Source organism: Entelurus aequoreus, linkage group LG20, assembly GCF_033978785.1.
Source record: "Entelurus aequoreus isolate RoL-2023_Sb linkage group LG20, RoL_Eaeq_v1.1, whole genome shotgun sequence".
NCBI classification, from domain to species: Eukaryota; Metazoa; Chordata; class Actinopteri; order Syngnathiformes; family Syngnathidae; genus Entelurus; species Entelurus aequoreus.
The window spans coordinates 49,323,177-49,346,466 of NC_084750.1; the positions used below are offsets into that span (position 1 = coordinate 49,323,177).

General features: G+C 43.7%; 3 protein-coding genes across 6 annotated transcripts in view; 2 read left to right on the plus strand and 1 right to left on the minus strand.

Moving 5' to 3' along the window:
• The window catches only part of LOC133636330 (zinc finger protein 25-like), a 1,044,419-nt gene that overhangs the window by 884,216 nt on the left and 136,913 nt on the right, over window positions 1–23,290 (minus strand). The gene's annotated exons all lie outside the window — the stretch shown is intronic.
• Window positions 1–23,290, plus strand: part of LOC133636332 (zinc finger protein 25-like) — a 341,291-nt gene that overhangs the window by 112,104 nt on the left and 205,897 nt on the right. The window lies entirely within an intron of this gene.
• The window catches only part of LOC133636345 (beta-1,4-galactosyltransferase 1-like), a 40,155-nt gene that overhangs the window by 11,808 nt on the left and 5,057 nt on the right, over window positions 1–23,290 (plus strand). The window contains exons 2-4 of the mRNA XM_062030315.1: window positions 4,382–4,617; window positions 9,554–9,741; window positions 13,149–13,271. Of these exons, the coding sequence (XP_061886299.1) occupies window positions 4,382–4,617; window positions 9,554–9,741; window positions 13,149–13,271 (547 nt within the window). The remainder of the gene's footprint in view (window positions 1–4,381; window positions 4,618–9,553; window positions 9,742–13,148; window positions 13,272–23,290) is intronic.

Sequence of the window (23,290 nt, forward strand, 5' to 3'; positions counted from 1 at the left end):
GACCTGTTTTTGGGATCTGCATAAGTCCTGAAAATGTGCACAGGTCCGCCATTATAGTCTGTGCCAACACCATAGTCAAAAAGCTTCTTCTATTTCTCTACTTTCTTGTTATGCGGCATTTCTAATATAGAGTAGCGTAAAGTTCTAACTTATATCTGTCAGTAGACTCGCTATGAAAGCGCTAAAAACTACCGTTATAGTTGGTTTACATAATTGCACTAGTGAGCCACGATGTGAGAAGATGCTGCTCCGTTAGAATAGAATAGAATAGAAAGAACTTTATTGATTCCTGGGGGAAATTCAGCACCATAGTTCGCTCACAATAAACAATAAAAACTTAAGTATTTTTTACATGTGAACAATATAAATAGTCCATTATACAGCATTATTCACATGTGAATAATATAAATACAGTCCATTATACAGAAATGAATGAAATCTTAACATTGCAACACATGCCAATACGGCCGGGTTAACTTATAAAGTGCAATTTTAAATTTCCCGCCACACTTCCGCTTGAAAACGTCTCGGTATGATGAGGTATGCGCGTGATGTAGCCAGTTTAACAGAGGTATGGCTTCTCCATTGAAGCCAATACGAAATAGCTCTGTTTTCATCTCATTATTCCACAGTATTCTGGACATTCATTGCATTATGGAGAAAGAAGCTGAGCAAGCAAAGAAGAAAGTTGTCGGTGCGAAGCGGATATTTTGCGAGGGAAGTCAGCAACACAACACAGCCGTTGTTTGTTTACATTCCCGAAAGATGCAGTCAAGATCGAAGAACTCGGACAACAGAGACTCTAACCAGGAGGACTTTGATTTGGATACACAGACGCGATACCGTGAGTACGTAGCTGTGCTTCCAAACATTTGATCGTTTGCTATAACTAGCTCGAGCTAGGAGCTAGGAGCTAGCATAACAAACACCTAGGTGTTTGTTATGCGGGATTAATTTGTGGCATATTAAATATAAGCCTGGTTGTGTTGTGGCTAATAGAGTATATTTATGTCTTGTGTTTATTTACTGTTGTAGTCATTCCCAGCTGAATATCAGGTCCCACCCGCGCGCTTCCAAACATTTGATCGCTTGCCCGTACGTGCGTGTCATGTACGTAACTTTGGTTAAATATATAAGCTTTATGAACCTTGGGTTAGGTGAACGGTTGTTTGGGCTGAGTGAGTGTGTGTGTTGTGCAGGTGTTTGAATTGTATTGGCGGGTTATATGTACGGGATCCCGTCCATATAACCCGCTCGAGCTATAACTAGCTCGAGCTAGTAGCTAGGAGTTAGGAGCTAGCATAACAAACACGTAGGTGTTTTTATGCGGGATTAATTTGTGGCATATTAAATATAAGCCTGGTTGTGTTGTGGCTAATAGAGTATATATATGTGTTTATTTACTGTTTTAGTCATTCCCAGCTGAATATCAGGTCACCCCCGGCTCTCACAGCATCTTCCCTATCTGAATCGCTTCCACTCCCCACTAGTCCTTCACTTGCATTTTCCTCATCCACAAATCTTTCATCCTCGCTCAAATTAATGGGGAAATCGTCGCTTTCTCTGTCCGAATCTCTCTCACTTCATGCGGCCATCATTGTAAACAATAGGGAACTTTGCGTATATGTTCAACTGACTACGTCACGCTACTTCCGGTAGGGACAAGCCTTTTTTTTATCAGATACCAAAAGTTGCCATCTTTATCGTCGTTGTTTTATACTAAATCCTTTCAGCAAAAATATGGCAATATCGCGAAATGATCAAGTATGACACATAGAATAGATCTGCTATCCCCGTTTAAATAAAAAAATGTCATTTCAGTAGGCCTTTAATGCGCCTTATAATCTGGTGCTCCTTTTTTATGAAAATAGACCTGAATAGACCCGCTCATCCGCAGTGCACCTTACAGTCCGGTCTGGAAAATATGGTAAACTGGACAAAGTGCTTAAGTGGCGCTGGCGCAGTGTCATTTAGGATTCGATGGGCCATTGCAGCTGAGATAGGCTCCAGCACCCCCCGCGGCCCAGAAAGGGACAAACGGTATAAAATGGATGGATGGATGGGCCATTGGTATTGATGCTAATCTTTGAATGTTAGCAAAATTGAACAGTCTGTATTTTTGAAGAACTAAACAGTGATGATGTTGGTTGTGGTTTTCGGTCAAGGATTTTGAATAACTGTTTGTGCAAGCTTTCCAATGGCCTCAGTGTCATTTTGCTTGCCTGGGACCAACATGTTATACAATAGTAAAAATGAGACATAATCATTGCATATTTGTTCTAACGTTGTGACATGATACACTGCACATTTAACAACATATCAAATATGAACGTGTTTCCATCTGCATCTCATTGCAAAGAAACACGCCAGAGCTCCCACTAATTCAGTGTTATAGTGAGTTGTATCTTTCATGCACTTATTTTGGATGTATTTATCTGGCACGAGTGGAAAGTACACAACCCGAAAGCAGTGAAGTTGGCACGTTGTGTAAATGGTAAATAGAAACAGAATACAATTGCAAATCCTTTTCAACTTATATTCAATTGAATAGACTGCAAAGACAAGATATTTAACGTTCCAACTGGAAAACTTTATATTTTGCAAATATTAGCTCATTTGGAATTTGATGCCTGTGTTACCGGTCTCACAGGCGTGTGAGGTCAGTAGACAAAAGGTTGTGTTCATAGTCTAACCCCTGGAAAACACAGGCAATGTTTAAGAAGAGTGAAGACACGAACAATCCTTGAAGCTTCCCAAGTTTCCTCTGAGGGGAGGGGGAGGAAAGAGCCACACCTAAAAAGGGACCTTCGGGCAACTACTTCACTACACATTAGTTCCGCTCTTCGTTTACACTAACATGGATGGAAAACGGCTATAACCTCTGTCAATAAAAAGTGATTGACAAAAAAAACATATATATTCCACATTGTGAAGGCATCACACCTGCAACATGTTTCAAAAAAGCTGGCACAAGTGGCAAAAAAGACTGAGAAAGTTGTGGAATGCTCATCAAAGAATTATTTGGAACATCCCACAGATGAACAGGCTAATTGGGAACAGGTGGTTGATTGGGTATAAAAGCAGCTTCCATGAAATTCTCAGTCATTCACAAACAAGGACGGGGCGAGGGTCACCACTTTGTCAACAAATGCATGAGCAAATTGTCCAACAGTTTAAGAACAACATTTCTAAATGAGCTATTGTAAGGAATTTAGGGATTTCACCATCTACGCTCCGTGATATCATCAAAAGAGTCAGAGAATCTGGAGAAATCACTGCACGTAAGCCATGATACTGCGGACCTTCGATCTTTCAGGCGGTACTGCATCAAAAAGCGACATCAATGTGTAAAGGATATCACCACATGGGCTCAGGAACACTTCAGAAACCCACTGTCAGTAACTACAGTTGGTCGCTACATCTGTAAATGCAAGTTAAAACTCTACTATGCAAAGCCAAAGCTATTCATCAATAACACCCAGAAACGCTTCGCTGGGCCTGAGCACATCTAAGTTGGACTGATGCAAAGTGGAAACGAGTTCTGTGGTCTGACGAGTCCACATTTCAAATTGTTTTTGGAAACTGTGGACCAAAGAGGAAAAGAACCATCCGGACTGTTGTATGAGCAAAGTGTAAAAGGCAGCATCTGTGATGGTATGGGGGTGTATTAGTGCCCAAGGCATGGGTAACTTACACATCTGTGAAGGCACCATTAATGCTGAAAGGTACATACAGCTTTTGAAACAACATATGTTGCCATCCAAGCAAAGTTATCATTGACGCCCCTGCTTATTTTCAGCAAGACAATGCCAAGCTACGTGTTACAACAGCGTGGCTTCATAGTAAAAAAAAGTGCAGGTACTAGACTGGCCTGCCTGTAGTCCAGACCTGTCTCCCACTGAAAATGTGTGGCGTAATATGAAGCCTAAGATACCACAACGGAGACCCCGGACTGTTGAACAACTTAAGCTGTACATCAAGCAAGAATGGGAAATAATTCCACTTCAAAAATGTGTCTCTTCAGTTCCCAAACCTTTACTGAGTGTTGCTAAAAGGAAAGGCCATGTAACACAGTGGTAAAAATGCCCCTCTGACAACTTTATTGCAATGTGTTGCTGCCAATGAATTCTAAGTTTAGGATTATTTGCTAAAAAAAAAAAGAAGTTCCTCAGTGTAAACATTAAATTTCTTGTCTTTGCAGTCTATTCAATTGAATATAAGTTGAAAAGGATTTGCAAATCATTTAATTCTCTTTTTATTTACCATTTACACAACGTGACAACTTCACTGCTTTTGGGTTAATTCCACATTCAACCGGTCCGTGGTGCAAAAAAGTTGGGGACCCCCGGCCTAGCTTGATCTGTCCCTCTTGTGTCGCCAGTGGGTCCTCTGCGGGTGGAGTTCAACATGGCGGTGAGTCTGGAGCTCATCAAGGAGAAGAATGGGCACTTGGAGCCGGGCGGACGCTACAAGCCCAAAGACTGCGAGGCGCGACAGAAGGTCGCCATCATTATCCCGTTTCGCAGGAGAGACGAGCACCTCAAGTTATGGCTCTACTATCTGCACCCCATCCTGCAGCGCCAGCAGCTGGACTATGGAGTCTACGTCATCAATCAGGTCCTGTCTTGCTCTGGAATGATCACTGATTGAAAAATTAATCGCTCCAATTCATTTTGTATGACTTTTTTTTAAAACAGAGTGGTTGGAAAAGTGAGTCAAGTGTGACCACTTGTTCAGTCATGAACAACGTCTTCATGAGACAGTCGTGAATAAGGTTTAAGGTTCTTATCGCTACACTTCCTACTAGGGTTGTACGGTATACCGTTACTTGTATAGTATCGCGGTACTAATGAGTCAAAAACGGTACTATACTTCGTTTGAAAAATACCGGTTTGCCATATTTCTTTTTTTTTACAGGCACTACGGCGCGTCGTCACGTCGTGACATTGCTGGTTGTACGAGCAGAGGAGCATGCGCGGCAGCGCACACACACGGAGTACTTACAAGCAGACACAGTGTGTAGACAGAAAAGGGAGAATGGACACATTTTGGTGTAAAAAGTAAAGATAAAGGTGAAGTTATAACACTGAAACACCCTCAGGAAGAGGTGCTTTAAGACGTGGCTAGCTAGCTAGCGGCTAACATCCATCCGCAGTCGGCAGTGTTTTAGCTACTTCCTAATCACTAATTCTGGCCTCGATGGCGACAAATAAAGTAAGTTTCTTACAAGTAGCATTATCACTGGAGAACAAGGAATAGCTAAACATGCTTCACTACACACCGTAGGAGGATACAATAGCTCACCGGCATCAATGTAAACAAATGCCATGGGTGGATCTACACCTGAGGTCCACTGTAATGATACCAAGTACAATAGCATATCTAGTCGATACTACTGTGATTACATCAATATTTTTTATCATCACTAAATCTTTTTGCTTATTCATATTATATTCATAAACATGCACCTGGGGATAGGTTGATTGGCAACACTAAATGGTCCCTAGTGTGTGAATGTGAGTGTGAATGTTGTCTGTCTATCTGTGTTGGCCCTGCGATGAGTTGGCGATTTGTCCAGGGTGTACCCTGCTGGATGGATGGAAACTCAGGATATACATCCCTGGACACATTTAAGTTAAAGTACCAATGATTGTCACACACACACTAGGTGTGGTGAAATTTGTCCTCTGCATTTGACCCATCCCCTTGATCACCCCCTGGGAGGTGAGAGGGGAGCAGTATGACAAGTTAAATTATGACTAATGTATGATCCTGTAACTACTTGGTATCGGATAGATACCTAAATGTGTGGTATCATCCAAAACTAATGTAAAGTATCAAAGAAGAGAAGAATAAGTGATTATTACATTTAAACAGAAGTGTATATAGAACATGTTAAAACAGAAAATAAGCAGATATTAACAGTAAATGAACAAGTAGATTAATAATACATTTCTACAGTTTGTCCTTTATAATGTTGACAAAATAATAGGTAGATAAATGACACAATATGTTACTGCATACGCCAGCAGACTAATTAGGAGTCTTTGTTTGTTTACTTACTACTAAAATACAAGTTTTCTAGTATGTTCACTATTTTATTTAAGGAGTAAATTGAAATAATAAACACATGTTTAATGTACCCTAAGATTATTTGTTCAAATAAAGACAACAATGCTATTTTTTTTGTTCCCTTTGTTTTAAAAAAGTATCCAAAAGTATAAAAAAGTATCGAAATACATTTTGGTACCGGTACCAAAATATTGGTAAGGAGACAACCCTAGTTCCTAACAAATCTGCCCTTCTTAAATCCACTGTGTTTCTTCTTCTGTTAGCGATGAAACACACGCGTTGCCTTTTCAAACAATGTTTGATCCATTGATTTCTTCCAGAACTAGTCATGTGACGGAAGTCTCCAACCAGCCGAAGGAATAGGTCTTTGCAAAATGACGACATGAATAAATGCAGCCATTGCAATACAACTCAATGTAACAAAGTCAAAGTAGACTCTATTTGACACAAGAATAAACCAAAGTATTGATGGATTCATATTGATCCCACCACCTGATTGCTGATTGATTGCAGCTGTGCACCGGTGCAGCTACTGCAGGAGTGGCGCTTGGAGGTGCGCGCAGCAGAGTGCTCAGCGGACCGCACAGATGAATGCACATTGGAATGCGCCCGGGCCGTGACAGTACCCCCCTCCTTATGGACAGCTTCCAGATGTCATATGAAACCAGACAACAAAAAACAGAGACCAAGATCAAGAGTCAAGGGAGGGCGGAGGGGGGAACTGGTTGTGGGTCGCCGGCCCAAGTGTCCCCGAATCCACCGGGGATGCGTCTGGTGGCGGCATCGAGTAGAACACCGCTGCAGCAGGTGAGGCAGGCGACCATGGAACGACCACCTCCTTAGCAGTCGGGAAGGCGGGCGCGAGTGGCGCCAGAACACAGCAGCCTAGTAGTTCCACACCTCTGTCCTGGGCGTCGCTGCTGTTGGCGCAAAAAGCGTTGATGCACTTGCCAAAGAGGGCGCTGCATGCGGAGGTCGCATAGGCGACGATGCTGGAGATTAGGGCGGCGCCGTAGGACAATGAGGACAATGTTGTTGGAGCCAGAGACAAAGCAGCAGGCTGAGGAGCTGGCCGAGGTGCTGAAGCAGGAGCTGGCCGAGGTGCTGCCGCAGTAGCTAGCCGTGGTGATGGCAAAGGAGCTAGCCAAGGTGCTGGCACGGGCACTAGCCTGGGTGCTGCCACAGAGACCAGCCTGGGTGCTGGCACGGGGACCAGCCTTGGAGCGGGTGCTGGCAAGGGGACCAGCCTTGGAGCGGGTGCTGGTACGGGAACCAGTTTCAGAGCGAGTGCTGGTGCGGGAACCAGTTTCAGAGCGGGTGATGTTGCGGGAACCAGCCTCGGAGCAGGTGCTGGTGTGGGAACCAGCCTAGGAGCAGGTGCTGATGTGGGAACCAGCCTTGGAGCGGATGCTGGTGCAGCAAGCAGCCTTAGAGCGGGTACGGGAAGCAGTCTTAGAGCAGGTGGTGGTGGTCTGGCTGGAGGTTGCGGCTTGGTCTGCCGAAGGCTAGGTGGTGGTTGTCTAGCAGGCGGTAGCCATTTTGCTGGCCGCAGCTGTGCCACCCCACCAGCACAGCCATCAGCACCCTCCCACCCCCCCCCTCCTAAGGAGGATGCCAGGCGCATCCTGCCAAATGCGGAACAGTCACAAAGGGTGGGAGGCGGGAGGCGGGAGGCCAGGAGGCGGGTAGATTCTACCTCCCCTCTAGATTGTTTAAACAGTCCTCTTCTCATTCCAACATGAGACTGTTGAGGAGGGCCAGAAAAAAATTCCAGAGCGGTGGGCGGAACAAGAGTCATGGGGGCGGAGCCAAAGTCACTGGGGGTGGGCCTAGAATCACTGGGAGATGGGCTTGAGTCACTGGGGGAGGAGCTTGGGTCACTCGGGGCGGAGCTTGAGTCACTGGGGGAGGAGCTTGAGTCAATGGAGGCGGAACGTCCCAGCAGCGTGGCGAAGCCCTTTTGGAAGGTCTCTGTCCTCGCCGACGCGACAGGCACAGTGTTGCGGCGTTTTCCCCGGGCCAGACCGAGTTGATGGGGACCAGCGAACCCTCAGGGCCCCACATCATACTCTCCAGCTCTTCGGGCGAATAGCGGAGGGTCTCCGCTACCATCGCGTCCAACGCACTCCACGTCCCGGGTACATACCCACAGTCTGTGTCGCGGGGATCAGACACCAGGGAGTTACATGCCTCTTCCTACTTGCTCACTGAGAAAAACCATGGTGGCAGCGGATCTGCCTTCAACAGTTTAAAACTTATCTTTTTTTCATGGTTGGAGAGAGACACACCGCCTGGCCGGGCCAGTTCGGTGTGTTTAGGACGCATGGTTGATAGATAGGGAACCGTGGGAATTGAGAAAGGGGTGGGGACCAGGGTCTACTGTGTCACCTGGTTCTTGATTTTTTTGGGCCAGAACGTACGGTACGGGGGGGGGGGGGAGGAGAAATGAGACGGCACAGATGCAGGGACGTCGTTTTAGCTGTATTTATTAATATTACAATATTATGAAGTGTGAAACTTAATCCAAATATGTGTATGGTGTGACTATGTGTAGGGATACACTGAGTCGTTACCAGGAGTGTTGAGCGAGGTACGGAAGTCCAAGAGGGCAAGGCAAGCTCAGAGATCCAGGGACAGGCAGGGGGTCAGGGGCAAGGTGTCAAAGTCCCTATCCAGGCGGGAGGTCGAGAACCAAAAAGGCAACCAGAGAACCAGAAGGAATACGGGGGGACGAGACACACAACTTGTCACTAGGGACAAATGAACACAGAGGAGGAGAAACACAGAGTGAGTGAGCATAGAGCTAGAGATGAGTCGGCTTACTGTACGGAACAGGTAACTACGTTCTGGCTTGGAACGCAGGATAGCTCTGGCTTAAGAAGCGCAAGGGACTCCTCAGCGTCCGGTGTGTGACTGTTGATTGATTGCAGGAGTGGCGTGCGCAGGGCGCACTTGGAGGTGCGCTCAACGGAGCGCACAGATGAATGCGCATTGGAATGCACCCGGGCCGTGACAGTATCCCCCTCCTTATGGACACAGCCCTTTGAGACACTTGTGATTTAGGGCTATATAAATAAGCATTGATTGATTGATTGATTGTAATAACTTGAAGTAAATAATGAAGATTAAAACATTTTTACAAACAAAAAATAAATAAATAACTAAAAGCTTACCTTTTTTATATTTGCATAGTATGTATATATTATTAATGTTGTAAATACAAATCTTTATGTATCTTAAGAAGGGTGGTCCTAAAGAGGTAGGCATTTTTCTGAGGTCTCAAGAAGGTAACAAATACAATAATGTGTGTGTGTGTGTGTGTGTGTGTGTGTGTGTGTGTGTGTGTGTGTGTGTGTGTGTGTGTGTGTGTGTGTGTGTGTGTGTGTGTGTGTGTGTGTGTGTGTGTGTGTGTGTGTGTGTGTGTGTGTGTGTGTGTGTGTGTGTGTGTGTGTGTGTGTGTGTGTGTGTACGTACTCATCAGGAGGGAGACGAGCTCTTCAACCGAGCCAAACTGTTGAACGTGGGCTACACGGAGGCGCTGAAGGACGACGACTACAAGTGTTTTGTCTTCAGCGACGTGGACCTGATCCCCATGGACGACCGCAACATGTACCAGTGTTTCAGTCAACCTCGACACTTGGCTGCCTTCATTGACAAGTTCGGCTTCAGGTCAGACTGTTCATGTCACCTTCTACAAAACCCAAAAGCAGTAAAGTTGTCACGTTGTGTAAATGGTAAATAAGAACAGAATACAATGATTTGCAAATCCTTTTCAACTTATATTCAATTGAATAGACTGCAAAGACAAGATATAATGTTCACACTGGAAAACTTTATTTTTTGTTAATATGTTTCTAAAAAGCTGGCACAAGTGCCTAAAAAGACTGATAAAGTTGAGGAATGCTCAACATCCCACAGGTGAACAGGCTAATTGGGAACAGGTGGGTGCCATGATTGGGTATACAAGCAGCTTCCATGAAATGCTCAGTCATTCACAAACAAAGGTGGGGCGAGGGTCACCACTTTGTCAACAAATGCCTGAGCAAATTGTTTAACAACAACATTTCTCAACCAACTATTGCAATGAATTTAGGGATTTCACCATCTACGCTCCATAATATCATCAAAAGGTTCAGAGAATCCGGAGAAATCACTGCATGTAAGCGATGATATTATGGACCTTCGATCCCTCAGGCGGTACTGCATCAAAAAGCGACATCAGTGTGTTAAGGATATCACCACATGGGCTCAGGAACACTTCAGAAAACCACTGTCAGTAACTACAGTTGGTCGCTACATCTGTAAGAGCAAGTTAAAACTACTATGTAAAGCGAAAACCATTTATCAACAACACCCAGCAATGCTTCGCTGGGCCTGAGCTCATCTAAGATGGACTGATGCAAAGTGGAAAAGTGTTTTGTGGTCTGACAAGTCCACATTTCAAATTGTTTTTGGAAACTGTGGACGTGGTGTCCTCTGGACCAAAGAGGAAAAGGACCATCCGGACTGTTCTAGGCGCAAATTGTAAAAGCCAGCATGTGTGATGGTATGGGGGTGTATTAGTGCCCAAGACATGGGTAACTTACACATCTGTGAAGGCACCATTAATGCTGAAAGGTACATACAGGTTTTGGAGCAACATACTGTATGTTGCCATCCAAGCAACGTCTTTTTCATGGACGCCCCTGCTTATTTCAGCAAGACAATGCCAAGCCATGTGTTACAACAGCGTGGCTTCGTAGTAAAAGAGTGCCGGTACTAGACTGGCCTGCCTGTAGTCCTGACCTGTCTCCCATTGAAAATGTGTGGTGCAATTTGAAGGCTAAAATAGCAGAAGGGAGACTGTTGAACAACTTAAGCTGTACATCAAGCAAGAATGGGAAAGAGTTCCACCTCAAAAATGTATCTCCTCAGTTCCCAAACGTTTACTGAGTGTTGTTAAAAGGAAAGGCCATGTAACACAGTGGTAAAAATGCCCCTGTGACAACCTTTTTGCAATGTGTTGCTGCCATTAAATTCGAAGTTGATGATTATTTGCAAAAAGAAAAGAGGTTTCTCAGTGTGAACATGAAATATCTGAATTTAAGTTGAAAAGGATTTGCAAATCATTGTATTCTATTTTTATTTACCATTTACACAACGTGACAACTTCACTGATTTTGGGTTAAGTAGTGTTCTGCATGATCAATGTTTGCAACTTTCTTAGAATTCAAATGTGTACATACACACACACACACACACACACATACACACACACACATAAACACACACACACACACAGACACACACACACACACACACACACACACACACACACACACACACACACACACACACAGTCTGCTTGAGTCGAATAGAACTTCCTGTCGCTCTGGAAGACTTTGACATTCCAGAAAAACACAAATGTGGGCGATGGAGTTAGAAGATTACTTGTTTTCCTTCCACAGCGATGCAAAGAAAATATAAGTTTATTCAACTTAACTTTAGCAACTAAACAGGAGAGATCTAAATACGTAGCTGCACCTGAGGAACTTCAGAGCTTCAGCTTTTTAAAGAGACAGTACATTATCTGATCTTTACATCATTCATCCAGTGGTAACAATAACTTAACTATTTGTTTAACTTAACATTCATCCAATGGTAAAAATAACCAAACTACTTATTAACCTAACATTCATCCAGTGGTAACAATAAATTAACTACTTATAATAACGAAACATTCATCCAGTGGTAACAATAACTTAACTACTTTTTAACTTAACATTCATCCAGTGGTAACCATAACTTAACTACTTTTTAATTTGACATTCATCCAGTGGTAACAATAACTTAACTATTTATTTAACTAACATTCATCCAGTGGTAACAATAACTTAACTATTTATTCTACTTAACATTCATTCAGTGGTAACACAAACTTAACTACTTATTAACTTAACATTCATCCAGTGGTCACAATAAACTAACTACTTAATAACTTAACATTATTTCAGTGGTAACAACAACTTAACTACTTATTAACCTAACATTCATTCAATGGTAACAATAACTCAACTACTTATTAACTTAACATTCATCCAATGGTAACAATGAACTAACAACTTATTAACTTTACATTATTTCAGTGGTAACAATAACTTAACTATTTATTTAACTTAACATTCATCCAGTGGTAACAATAACTTAACTATTTAGTTAACTTAACATTCATCCAGTGGTAACAATAACTTAACTACTTATTAAGTTAACATTATTTCAGTTGTAACAATAACTTAACTACATATTTGTCATGTCTGTGTGATCATGTTTTGTTTTTGTCATGTTCGATTTTGTTTTTGGACTCTTAGTGCACTTTTGTTTGTTTTGTCACCATAGCAGCCCATCAGATTTCCCCTATCAGGTCACGCACCTGTTTCACGTTTTGAGTCACGCACCTGTTTTCACTAATCATGTCACTATTATTTAAGCCCATTGTTGCCAGGAAGTCAGGCTGGCGACATCACACTCTCTACACACCCTTATGATCCATGCTGCTCTTTTTCATGCCCTTTTCTCGTCCAAGTAAGTTTTCTTTATTCATGCCATAGTTTGCAAGTTTTGTTTTATGTCCATAGTTCTGCCTTTGTGCGAGTTTTTGTTTTTATAGCCAAGTTTTGTACTTCCACCCTTGTGCGCGCCTTTTGTTTATTCCTTTTTTTGAGTGTTAAAATTAAATATGTATTCACCTTCACGCCATGTCTGGTCCAAATAATTTGCACCACGGGAGAACAAACCACGCCAAAGTCCAAGTCTTGACAGTATTCAACTTAACATATTGTCCAGTGGTAACAATAACTTATCTACTTATTAACTTAACATTCATTTAGTGATAACAATAACTTAACTACTTATTAACTTAACTACTTATTAACTTAACGTTCATCCAGTCGTAACAATAAACTAACTACTTAATAACTTAACATTATTTCAGTGGTAACAATACCTTAACAACTTATTAACTTAACATTCATTCAGTGGTGACAATAAGAATGTGGTGACAATAACTTAACCAATCCTTTATGACCACCTGTGTGCAGGTTACACTACGATCAGGCTTTTGGGGGGGTGTCCTCCATGTCCAAGGAACACTTCCTGACCATCAACGGCTTCCCCAACAACTACTGGGGGTGGGGGTGTGAGGACGATGATGTCTACAACAGGTGAATATCAACTAGGTTAGTTTTGAGTATTGGCCGATACCGATATTAACCCGATATTATATCAGCAGGAATCCTCCATACTTGATCATTTAGTAGTGTGTGAGGGACCTATGCTGTCTTTAAGTTGAAGTGGAGTGCTAATTGTTTTTGTATCGACACTTAGTAGTCACAATAATTCATGAAGTTGAACTCAGTAAGTTGAATGATCCAGACACCTTTGCTACTGGACACTTTCTTTTTCTTTTTTCTTTTTTTTTCATAATGTCCTGCCCAGCTTCTCGGGCAAATCATATAGTAGATGTAGATGATCATATAGTAGATGTAGATGATCATATAGTAGATGTAGATGATCATATAGTAGATGTAGATGATCATATAGTTGATGTAGATGATCATATAGTAGATGTAGATGATCATATAGTAGATGTAGATGATCATATAGTAGATGTAGATGATCATATAGTAGATGTAGATGATCATATAGTAGATTTAGATGATCATATAGTAGATGTAGATGATCATATAGTAGATGTAGATGATCATATAGTAGATGTAGATGATCATATAGTAGATGTAGATGATCATATAGTAGATGTAGATGATCATATAGTAGATGTAGATGATCATATAGTAGATTTAGATGATCATATAGTAGATGTAGATGATCATATAGTAGATGTAGATGATCATATAGTAGATGTAGATGATCATATAGTAGATGTAGATGATCATATAGTAGATGTAGATGATCATATAGTAGATGTAGATGATCATATAGTTGATGTAGATGATCATATAGTAGATGTAGATGATCATATAGCAGATGTAGATGATCATATAGTAGATGTAGATGCCCATATCGGCTGTTCAGATTTACTTTACAAAAGAGAAGTGCAGGATACTTCTCTTGTTGCCTTATTTGTATTTTGACTTTATTAAATGTATTTATATTATCATTTGGTGCAGCCGGGCCGGAGCAGGAGGGGATAGAAAGAGAGAAAAAGGAAGACAGAGGGGGGAATTGTGGGGACAAGAGGGGGATTAGACAGAGAGACAAATACAACAACAGCAAACACAACAACAACAACAACAACAGCAAACACAACAACAACAGAGCAACATCAGCAAATAGGACATGTACAAATATGATGGTAAAAGTAATAGCAAATAAGCAGTTAGCGAAAATAAAAAATAATACAGAAATGACAATGAGCATTATTACACTACAAATGGAGCAATATGAATACCAATAGAAATAGTGCTATTGATAATAAACAATACCAATACTTTACCTTTATTATCAACAATACAATTGTTCAAATGCAACAATACATATACGTAATGATAACTTGAGATACGAAAGAATGCAGAAAAATGGAGGGGAAGAAAGAGAAGCAACCTACATTAACCTTGTAGATTGTTATAGTAACAATAGGTTAAGCTTTGTCAGTGTGCCATGTGTTATACCCAGTTTACCCTAGGGCAACAACGTTAATATATGTTTGATGAAACGTGATTATGTGCATGAGTGTATGTGTGCATATGTACTTGTATATGTACAGTATGTGTATGTGTGCTTGTACAGTGAATGTATATGTACAGTATGTGTATATGTGTGTACAGCGAATGTATATGTACAGTATGTGTATACGTGTGTTTGTACAGTGAATGTATATGTACAGTATGTGTATACAGTATGTGTGTTTGTACAGTGAATGTATATGTACAGTATGTGTATATGTGTGTTTGTACAGTGAATGTATATGTACAGTATGTGTATATGTGTGTTTGTACAGTGAATGTATATGTACAGTATATGTATGTGTGTGTTTGCACAGTGAATGTAAATGTGTAGTATGTGTGTGTGTTTGTACAGTGAGTGTATATGTACAGTATGTGTATACAGTATGTTTGTATAATGAATGTGCGTGTGGATGTACGAACTTTGAGTGTGTAAATATGTACTGTATTTATTTGTATATGTATGTGGGAGCGTAGGTACCTATGTATGTGTGTATGTATGTGTGTGAGTATATGTGAATTTGCATGTACAATACATTTGACTCCCAGTGTGTGCGGGAGCCAGAGTACGGCCCCAGCCTCCCAGAGAGCCCATCCCACAAACAGTAGGTGTGGTGCCCAGGGAACCAGGGGCCACCGCCCCCACGCAGCCAAGCCGGACAGCGACAGGAACCCCAGAGCCTGGCCCACCGCGCCGCCCACAAGGGCCAGCAGCAGGCCGCAGACAGACGCACCCGGCAGAGGACAAGGCACGAGAAAAGCAGGGGGAAGCCAGACCCCAAGCCAGCGAGAGACCACACCCCACACGGACAGAAAGGCGGGACGCCCCGCCCGAGGGGCCCGGAGACCCCCCGCAACCGGACGGGAAGACCGCCCCCGCCCCACCGGCAACCGGGCCCCCACGAGCCCCCCTCACCCCCGGAGAGCGCGGCAAGGCCAGCCCACGGCCACCCCACCCAAGCCGGCCGCCACAGGACCACCCAGCACGGGGCCACGGGAACCACCCACCCCACCCGCAGGGACCCCAACGATGGAGATGGAACAACCAGCAACCGCCCCGCCGAGTCCCCCCCCTGAGGTAGGGGAAATAAATAAATAAAATAAATAAATACATAATATTAATAATAATAATAATATTAATAAAATATATTAAAAAATAAGAATAAATAAATAATTAAATCTATTTATAAAAATAAAATAAAAAAAGAATTAAAAGAAGATCACAGACATGCTGACACACAAGGTCGCCACCCCAACAACTGGCCGACTCGCAGCACCTCGGAATACCCTGCAGCACCAAGCCACCACAGTAGACGCAGGGACCAGACTCAGCAGGCCCCAACCAAGACGGGCACCCGGAAGGGATGGATGGTGGGACACAGGAGCTCCAGACACACAGTCCGGATGCTGTAGCCTGAGGCGCCGACCCCCACCCGACAGGCAGGCCCAGAACGTACCCCCAGAAATATACATACATATATATATATACATACACATAAACATACACATGTACACATACACACGCATACACATGCATACATACACATACATACATACATACATACATACATACATACATACATACATACATACATACATACATACATACATACATACACACACACACACACACATACACACACATACATATACACAGTTCGTCAGCCCCGACAACCACCACGCGCGCGCGCTGCCACCAGTCGCAACATCAGCCACCCCCCTGCACCAGACCCAGCAGCCAAGGGCGCCCACACCACAAACAAACGGCAGCAGAAACAGCAGCCACAACACCCCCAGACAGCCAGCACCACCCAATCAAATCGATCAAAAAAAAACCGCGACTGGCAACCACACACCAACAGGATCACAGAGACCAGCCAGCGCCAGCCCGCCAGCAAGCCCAAACGCCAACACGCAAACAAGAGACACCCCCCCCCCCCCACCAAAAGACCCCACCACCCCAACCCAAACCCGCACAAACACACCACTGCCCAAACAACCGAGACACAGTATCCAGACCAGACACGGGCGCCGTGCCGCCACCACATCAAGTCGCCAACAGAGACCCCACAGCGCAAGGTCGGGCCACACGGGCACGGACCCCACCCAACAGGAATCCAGACCCGCGCGACGCCACACAAAAATAAATAATAAGATTAAACAAAAATAATAATAATAATTTAAAAATAATAATAATAATAATACAATAAAATACACATTAAATTAAATTAAAAATAACAAATACAAATAAATAAATAAAATAAAATAAAGTAAGTAAATAATAAACATTATTTAAAAAAAAAAAAGTATATATATATATGTATATATATATATATATATATACCTATATATATATATATGTATATATATATATATATATATATATATATATATATATATATATATATATATATATATATATATATATATATATATATATATACATATATATATATATATATATATATATACATATATATATATATATATATATAAAATAATAATAATAAAAGCCTGGCAGGCCACCACAACGCAGTCCTCGGAATCCGCGCTGGATATATATATATATATATATATATATATATATATATATATATATAAAAAATAAAAAATAAAAAAAATTAATAAAAGCCTGGCAGGCCACCACAACGCAGTCCCCGGAATCCGCGCCGGCCGACGAGGCAATGAGGGGTGTGCCGAACCCCAACCCCCCCACATGCATGTGTACAAGACCCCCAGAGTGTCTACTGTGTAGTTAAAATTAGGATATTATATATATATATATATTATATCAGCAGGAATCCTCCATACTTGATCATTTAGTAGTGTGTGATGGACCTATGCTGTCTTTAAGTTGAAGTGGAGTGCTAATTGTTTTTGTATCGACACTTAGTAGTCACAATAATTCATGAAGTTGAACTCAGTAAGTTGAATGATCCAGACACCTTTGCTACTGGACACGTTCTAATACACTTCTGCCTTGGACACTTTGTTTTGTTTTTTTTCAATCAAAAACGTGACTTAGTAGTCACAATAATTCATGAAGTTGAACTCATGACACAGTAAGTTGAATAATGTGGACACGTTTGATACTGGATAATTTCTAATACACTTCTGCTTTGAAGACATAGGTTTTTTTTTTTTTTCAAGCAAAAACGTGACTTAGTAGTCACAATAATTCATGAAGTTGAACTCATGACGCAGTAAGTTGAATGATGTGGACACGTTTGATACTGGATACTTTCAATACACTTCTGCCTTGAAGACCTTGTTTTTTTTTTCTTTTCAAGCAAAAACGTGCCTTGTGTCTGCCACTTTTCTCTCTGCTGTACGAGCGCTTCAATCCAGTGCTTTTCAAACGTTACATACAGTTTGAACAGTAACACTGCATTTGGATGTAGGAAAATCAAACCCTCATCACCTAATTAGGTGATTCCTGGGCGTACCACGAGTTGGAGCTCGCGTGCCATTAGTGGTACATGTACCACAGTTTGAGAATCCCTGCTTAAGGGTGAAGTGCACATATTTACATATTAACAAGTATTAGTGATATTGTTATTATAAATATTAACAAGTATTAGTGATACTGTTATTATAAATATTAACAAGTATCAGTGATATTGTTATTACAAATATTAACAAGTATCAGTGATATTGTTATGATAAATATTAACAAGTATTAGTGATATTGTTGTTATAATTATTTAGACTTAGACTTAGACTTCCTTTTTATTGTCATTCAAATTTGAACTTTACAGCACAGTGTCATGTCTGTGTTAATCATGTTTTTGTTTCGCCATGTTTTGCTTGGTTTTTGGACTCTCTTTAGTTCCTGGTTGCACTTCCTTGTTTTGTTTGGTTTCCATGGTCACCCATTGTTTTCACCTGTCATGTCACGCACCTGTTTCACGTTTTGAGTCACGCACCTGTTGTTAATCATGTCTGGGTTATTTAAGTCTTTCTTTCTGTTCACTCGTTCTGCATTCATTGTCTTTATGTCACACCGGTTCATGTATCATTCTGACCAAGTAAGTTTTCATAGTCCATGTCATAGTTTCTGCTAACTAGCAGCTTCATTTGTGTTTTAGGCACGCTTGCCTTTTTTTGTTGTATTTTTGGGGTTATGGTAGTGAGTTATTTATGTTAAATAAATCCAAGCCTACCTTTACGCTGTCGTCCGGAGCCATCTTTGCACTGGAAGAACAACCCCGCAACAAGCAGCGACCCCCTCACGTGACAGAATGAACGCAGCAGACGTTCTTCCGCAGACGAGCTCCGAGGAGGTGATGGAGACGCGCTGGCGAAGATGGAGGCCAGACAGAAAGGCTTCTTTTCACCAGCATGGCGCGTCGTTCCCCCAGGATCCTCCTCCGGACAACAAGATCCCCCAACCAGCCCAGTCTTCCTCGCCGCCGCAGGAGACCCGTGCTGATGACGTCATCCCGCCCACTGGTGATGACGTCAGAGACCAAGACTTTTTTTTAGATTCTATTTACGCCCTCTGTCAGCCGCCCACTAAGGACTTTGTTTCAAAGAAAAATCCTTTTGAGAAGATTTTTTCTAAATTTAGATTTTTTTCAGACCCAGTCTAAAGTGGGGGTGGTGAATAGACATTTTGGACAATTTAATGGGGAGGATTCTGCCCCCCTCCTGACCTCCCTCCACCCACCCCAAAAAACGGTTCCAGACGGGGAGCGCGTCTGGTATCCGCTCCTTGAGGGGGGGGGGGCTAGGGCCAGGAGCTGTAATAGTGGGGTGACTCAGCTGCGCCCAGCCAGGCAGCAACCTCCGGCCCGTCCACCATCACCGGTCTTTCGGCCTGCCAAGCAGCAACCCCCAGCTAGGCCACCTGCACCACGTCAAGTTCCTCGACGCCAAGCTCCAGTGCTGCCAGTACCAGCTCCACGCGGCCAAGCTCCGGTACCACACGGCCAAGCTCCGGTTCCTGCACCACGACACCAAGCTCCGGTTCCTGCACCACGACGCCAAGCTCCGGTTCCTGCACCACGCTGCCAAGCTCCGGTTCCAGCTCCACGCTGCCAAGCTCCGGTACCAGCTCCACGACGCCAAGCTCCGGTACCAGCTCCACGCCAAGACCAAGACCCTCGCCTAGACCAAGACCAAGTCCAAGACCAAGACCCCCCATGCCAAGACCAAGTCCAAGACCCCCCATGCCAAGACCAAGTCCAAGACACACCACGCCAAGACCAAGTCCAAGTCCAAGACACACCACGCCAAGACCAACCATGGCCACGCCAAGCTTCGCCGCCCGAAGCGCCACGCCAAGCTTCGCCGCCCGACGCGCCACGCCAAGCTTCGCTACCCGCTTCGCTGCCTGCTTCATCTGCTGCACCCGCACCTGCGTCATCTGCAGCTTCCACGCCTGCAATGACGACGACGCGCCTTTCTCCTCGTCTACCTGGTCGTCCGCCCCTCCAAGTGCACCCACCTGATCGTCGCCCACCTCGCCTGTGGCGGCGGCGTTCCACTCGCCACCGCCACATGACTATGCCTCGGTGGATTCGGGGCCACTTGGCCTGGCGACCCACCGCCATGTCCCCCTCCCGCCCTCCCATGACTCTTGATCCTGTTTTTTATTTTTGGACATCTGGGATCTGTCCGTAAGGGGGGGGGGGGGGGGGTTCTGTCATGTCTGTGTTAATCATGTTTTTGTTTGGCCATGTTTTGCTTGGTTTTTGGACTCTCTTTAGTTCCTGGTTGCACTTCCTTGTTTTGTTTGGTTTCCATGGTCACCCATTAGTTTTCACCTGCCATGTCACGCACCTGTTTCACGTTTTGAGCCACGCACCTGTTGTTAATCATATCTGGGTTATTTAAGTCTTTCTTTCTGTTCACTCGTTCTGCATTCATTGTCTTTGTCATACCAGTTCATGTCTCTTGCTGACTAAGTAAGTTTTCAAAGTCCATGTCATAGCTTCTGCTAACTAGCAGCTTCATGTGCGTTTTGGGCACGCTTGCCTTTTTTGTTGTATTTTTGTGGTTATGGTAGTGAGTTATTTATGTTAAATAAATCCAGGCCTACCTTCACGCTGTCGTCCGGAGCCGTCTTTGCACTGGAAGAACAACCCCGCAGCAAGCAGCGACCCCCCCACGTGACATACAGATAAGAACGAAATTTCGTTACATAAGCTCATGGTAGTGCAGGATAAAAAAGCAATAAGGTGCATGTATAAATAAATAAATATATATAAATAATATATAAATAAAAAAACAATAAATACATATAAATATTTATAAATAAATAAATAGATTACTGTACAGATAAATATATTGCACTTTTTCACATGCGTCCACGTTTATGGATGTATGTTATATTGTCTTTTTTATTCCAGCGAGTTAATCCATTTTGGGGGGAGTTGAGGGGATAATTATGATGCATTCAAGAGTCTTACGGCCTGAGGGGAAGAAGCTGTTACAGAACCTGGAGGTTCTGCTTCGGAGACTGCGGAACCTCTTTCTAGAGTCCAGCAGTGAAAACAGTCCTTGGTGGGGTGGGAAGAGTCTTTGCAGATTTTCTGAGCCCTGGTCAGGCAGCGGCTTTTTGCGATCTCCTGGATAGGAGGAAGAGGAGTCCTGATGATCTTTTCTGCCATCCTCACCACTCTCTGGAGAGACTTCCAGTCTGAGGCATTGCAGGCTCCAGTCCAGACAGAGATGCTGTTGGTCAGCAGGCTCTCTATAGTGCCTCTGTAGAATGTGGTGAGAATGGGGGGAGGGAGCTGTGCTCTCTTCATCCGACGCAAAAAGTGCATGCGCTGCTGAGCTCTTTTTACAAGAGCTCCGGTGTGTAGGGACCAGGTTATATTGTCAGTTATCTGCACCCCCAGGAACTTGGTGCTGCTTACTATCTCCACCGCTGTGCCGTTGATGTAGAGTGGAGCATGGCTGGACTGGTGCTTCCTGAAGTCGACGATGATCTCCTTGGTCTTGTTAACATTCAGGACCAGGTTGTTGGTTCTGCACCAGTCAACCAGATGTTTCACCTCCTCCCTGTAGTCCATGTCGTTGTTGTCACGGATGAGGCCCACTACTGTCATGTCGTCCGCATACTTCACAATGTGGTTGGTGGTGGACCTAGCTCAGCAGTCATGAGTCATCAACGTGAACAGCAGCGGACTCAGGACGCAGCCCTGGGGGGAGCCGGTGCTCAGGGAGATGGCACTGGAGGTGTTGTTGCCCACTCTCACAGATTGGGGTCTGTCTGTGAGGAAGTCAAGCAGCCAGTTGCATAGCGGGGTACTGAATCCAAGGTTTGCTCACCAAGTGCTGCGGGATGATGGTGTTGAATGCTGAGCTGAAGTCCAGGAACAACATCCGCACGTGTGTGTCCTTTCCTTCCAGATGTTCAAAGCTCAGGTGGAGTGCAGAGGAGATGGCGTCCTCTGTGGAGCGGTTAGGGTGATAAGCAAACTGGTATGGGTCGAATGTGGGGGGAAGTCTGGAGACAATATATTCCTTTACCAGCCTCTCGAAGCACTTCATTATGATGGGGGTGAGTGCAACGGAGCGGTAATCATTGAGGGAGGAGATTGTGGGTTTTTTATGCACTGGGATGATTGTGGCCGTCTTAAAATATGATGGTACCACAGCCTGGGTCAGCGAGATATTGAAGATGTCTGTGAGAACCCCAGCCAGCTGGTCTGCACATCCCTTAAGCACCTTGCCCGGAATGTCATCAGGTCCCGGTGCTTTCCGGGGGTTCACTCTCCTCAGGGTTTTCCGGACATCCGCTATATCCAGGTTGAGCGGCTGCTCATCAGGGCAAGGGATGGTTTTTCTCGCTGGAGTGGTGTTAAGTGCCTCAAACCTTGCAAAGTAGTTGTTAAGGTCATCTAGGAAGCTGATACTGTTGTCACAGGGACAGGGGGCAGTTTTATAGTCCGTGATGACCTGTATGCCCTGCCACATTCGTCTAGTGTTTGTAGGGTTCTCGAAGAAGTCCTGCACTTTCTGACTGTGAGCACGCTTTGCAACCTTAATGGCACGGTTCAGTTTATCTCTGACTGGTTTTAATGCCACCATGTCGCCAGACTTGAAAGCCTTGTTCCGAGCCTTCAGCATTGCATGTACCTCACTGTTCATCCAGGGTTTCTCGTTGGCCCGTGTGGGGATGTTCTTGATCACACTGACATCCTCCATGTACTTCTGAATGTATGCGGACACAGACTCTGCATACTCCTTCACACGTGTGAAGATTTTCGGTGGCGGCTCCTTTGAACATGTCCCAGTCTGTGGTTTCGAAGCAGTCTTTTAATGCTGACATTGCTCCCTCTGGCCAGGTCCTCACCTGCTTCACTGTAGCTTGCTTCCTGATCAGCAGGGGCTTGTATGCAGGAATTAGCATCACAGATAGATGGTCTGAGGAGCCGAGGTGGGGCGTGGTGCAGCTTTATACGCCTGATTAATATTACTATAAACCAAGTCCAGCTTGCTTCCACCCCTGGTTGCAAAATTTGCATATTGATGGAAATGAGGGA